The 3,299-nt window shown below is 43.2% G+C and overlaps 1 protein-coding gene across 1 annotated transcript in view; it reads right to left on the reverse strand.

The window, feature by feature from the left end:
* Window positions 1–335: 335 nt before the first annotated feature.
* The window catches only part of LOC104166616 (kinesin-like protein KIF26B), a gene marked incomplete at its 3' end in the record, with an annotated part of 15,045 nt that continues 12,081 nt past the window's right edge, over window positions 336–3,299 (reverse strand). Inside the window, exon 6 of the mRNA XM_009706617.1 lies at window positions 336–495. Coding sequence (XP_009704919.1) covers window positions 336–495 — 160 coding nt within the window. The remainder of the gene's footprint in view (window positions 496–3,299) is intronic.

The raw sequence follows: 3,299 nt of genomic DNA on the forward strand, positions 1-3,299 counted from the left end.
TCTCAGATGCTTTGAAACATTAAAACAAATCTTTGATCGGTCCTAGAAAACAAGCTCCTAATGTGCCAAACTTTGAGCCTTAAGATCTTTAAGACAGTTGGGTCCTATTTCAGCAGGCTTCTTCCTTTGAAACCCGAACGTGAAGTACAGCGTAGGAACCAGACGTAAGGGCAGGTGAGTGTCACCGCACCTTCGGCAGGCTCTGCCGTACCGCCGGAGGGTCGCACCGGCCCCAGCAGCCCCTCTCCCTGCTCACCCCAAGCCTGCCGCAGGCCCGGACAAGCAAACCGCTCGCAAGCATCCTCTCGTGAGGTGCAACCCCCAATACCACTTACTTGTACGGGATGTGTTTGCTTCCATTGACGAGGGCGAGGATGACATTGCCCAGCGCTGACAAGGAGAGACAGAGGCCAGAGCTTCCCTCCCGGTTTTTGCTGAGCACTTTCACGCAGCTACCCAGGTCAATAAGGTGCAGGCGGCTGCGACCTCCAGACACTGCCAGAAACAAAGCAAGCAAACAGTTAGCGTGTGCCTCCAACGGCAGTTTCCCAGGAAGGCAGACAACTCGCCATGACTTGCGAAGAGGAAACACTCTGGAAACCTTTCCTAATTCCTATCAGCACCAACAAACTGGAGGGGCTCCGTTAACTCCCTGTCAGCCTCTATGGCTGGGCATCGCCGTCCACTCTGGACTTGCTTAAATATTGCCGAGGCTTTCAGCACTCACCCGCTCCTGCAGGTTTAACTCTGCGACAGTCACCACTGTGCTTTTTTTCTTTTCTTTTTTTTTTTTTTTAAATAGAGCTCAATTAGCCTGTACCTGAGTTGGCTCTGTTTCTGTCTCTGTCATTACTGTTCCTCTGCCCAGAAAGCTACAGGCTGGGAATTGCTGCTTGGTGAGCAGGGATCCTGCGGTAGCTTCTCTGATTGTTCCCATCTTGAATGCTGGATCTTCAGAAGAACCTTTGGCACCTGTGGGACGTTCAACTTTGCTGTCTGTCTATATACTTTTACATTATCATTTGGGCAAGAAAAGGTTTGCCATGTCATGGGTAATGGATCGTGGACAAGCTGCTCTGCTCTAAAAAGAGTTTCTATAAAACTAGCAGTGGATCACTGTGGTTTTTTCTTGTTTACTCTGTATCAACACAAAGTGAAAAGATGCCACTGTTGAAACCACAAGATTAACAGGCATTTGCTCTCTTTAAAAGCCTATGGTTCCTTATGAACCCAGGATGGGGACTATGTAGACTTCACAGAAGTGCTTCTAATTCTCTACCATCTCAAGACAATTTCCTAGTCGGGTTTTTTTGCATCTAATCTTTGACCGCTCCTCCCTATTCTCAGGAGTTAGTTTAGAAGCTCTCTGTAGGAAAAGGCAGTTTTATTTCTAGGATCTTAACTCAAAAGTTAAGAGCACTATTTGAGGACACAAAGATAACTGAAACAGGAGAGGAAAGACATTCACATCTGAGTTTACCTCGATGCAGACAAATTCACAGCCATTTTACCAGAGCACCTCAACTTACGCATCTGGTAAAAACAAGTATCAGCGGTAGGGGGAGGCCAGTTCTCAACCAAAGATATCCATGGGAGCAACTACATGATGGGGACCTTAGAAAAGAATTTTCTAGATACATTTAATTCCAAAGCATTTAATTGCTTTGGAAATGTCTTACCAACAAGAAGCATGTTTTTTCAAGGACCCTGCATTCAGTAGCTGTGGTACCATGCCAGGCTATCCAGGCATGTAGGTGCCGTACGAGGTAGAAGGAAATAAGTTCTTCTTATTGTTCACATAGAGTTGTGAAGAAGATACTTGTAAAACTTGATACTTGTAAAAGTTGATACACGATCATATCATCTTGCAGATTTGCTCATAAAGTCTACTATGACAAATGTATATAAATAATGAAAACATAGCTACTAAAGGTATATATAATTAGTAGTTGTAACTTAAAGCACATTAACCTGCACTGAAAAAATAAAGAGATATTTCATTTTGCAAGCACTGCAGAACACAGGGTTCATTGCTTAGTCCTGCTACCTGGTGTCTTGCATGACACAAAACTTTTTATAAAAAGCCTTTCTGTAGAATGCGTTATATATAATTCTATAATCCTGTTTCAGTTGCAGGTGATAGCTAATTAAAATAAACAATAGTAAAACTATGAGTAGATTTTTATGATAAAAGAAAACAGAAAATGAATAAAAAGAAAGAGTAAGATAAGAAAATAAAAGAAAAGCAGAGAGAAAAAAGAAAGAAGAGAGAAGAAGAAAGAAGACTTTTTCTGTGAAAGTGAATTATGCTATGGGATTTGAGGATAACATTCCAAAAATGTCGCCAGCATCTCTGTCAACAATTGTTAAAATACTGTAACTTCTGCTTCTCTTAAGTCCTGTTAGTTCTTCAGCTGCATCAGGTATTGGGCAACACAGGACTTCCACATGTTAGATTATACTGTGATATTGGTTAAGGCACGCTGAGTATCACGAAACAGAAGTGAAGAAAAATGTCTGATTAAAACCAACGTTGGTGGCTAGATGCTCAAAATGCTGTTACCAGTCCGCAGATGATACGACAACCATTAAAGACATTGACGGCAGTTTCACCGCTGTGCTGTCAGTGGGGGGATGTTTCTCGGGGGGAGCATCCCCAGGCACTCGCTGCAGCAAGGCAGGCTTCCCCGGGGAGCCCTCCCCGCAGCGGCACCGTCACCTCCCCTCAGCCGCTCAGGAGGGACTTCTGCCTCCCCTCCTAGGGAGCCCAAAACTCTTGGGCTTAAGAGTCCCTCCGTCCTCCGAGACTGCTACCCTCAGAAGGCTGAAAGTACCTTTTTTGACTATTCCCCAGTGATTTCCTTAGAAAAACAAAGAAATGTGTTTAGTTGCTACCGAAAATGACTGCAGGTGACCTCACTGAATTATATGTAATAAATAATTCCATTGCTAAGATTACCAGACATCGGGGAAACAAAAGAAAATGAAAGAAATCACTGTCCTTCAACATCTCAGTCATATTGTTTCCACACATACTCCTATTACACAGGCTGAGGAAATCCAGAATAAGAGAAATTACTGGATCTTTCTTTCTTATTTAATTTACAAGTCAAAGTAAGACATTTTTAGGATGGCAGATCCACTTTCTTGATGTGAAAATGAAGTTATTTGTTAGGCAACAGAGTAAAGAAGTGGAACATCCTAACACTTGTTTTTGTCTACGGCCACAGAGGGTTTGCAGAGCTGACAGCTGAAAAATGCCTGTGCCAGTTCTGCCACAATGCCATTTATTTCAGTGG

The sequence above is a fragment of the Cariama cristata genome, unplaced genomic scaffold (assembly GCF_000690535.1).
Source record: "Cariama cristata isolate BGI_N322 unplaced genomic scaffold, ASM69053v1 scaffold17798, whole genome shotgun sequence".
NCBI classification, from domain to species: domain Eukaryota; kingdom Metazoa; phylum Chordata; class Aves; order Cariamiformes; family Cariamidae; genus Cariama; species Cariama cristata.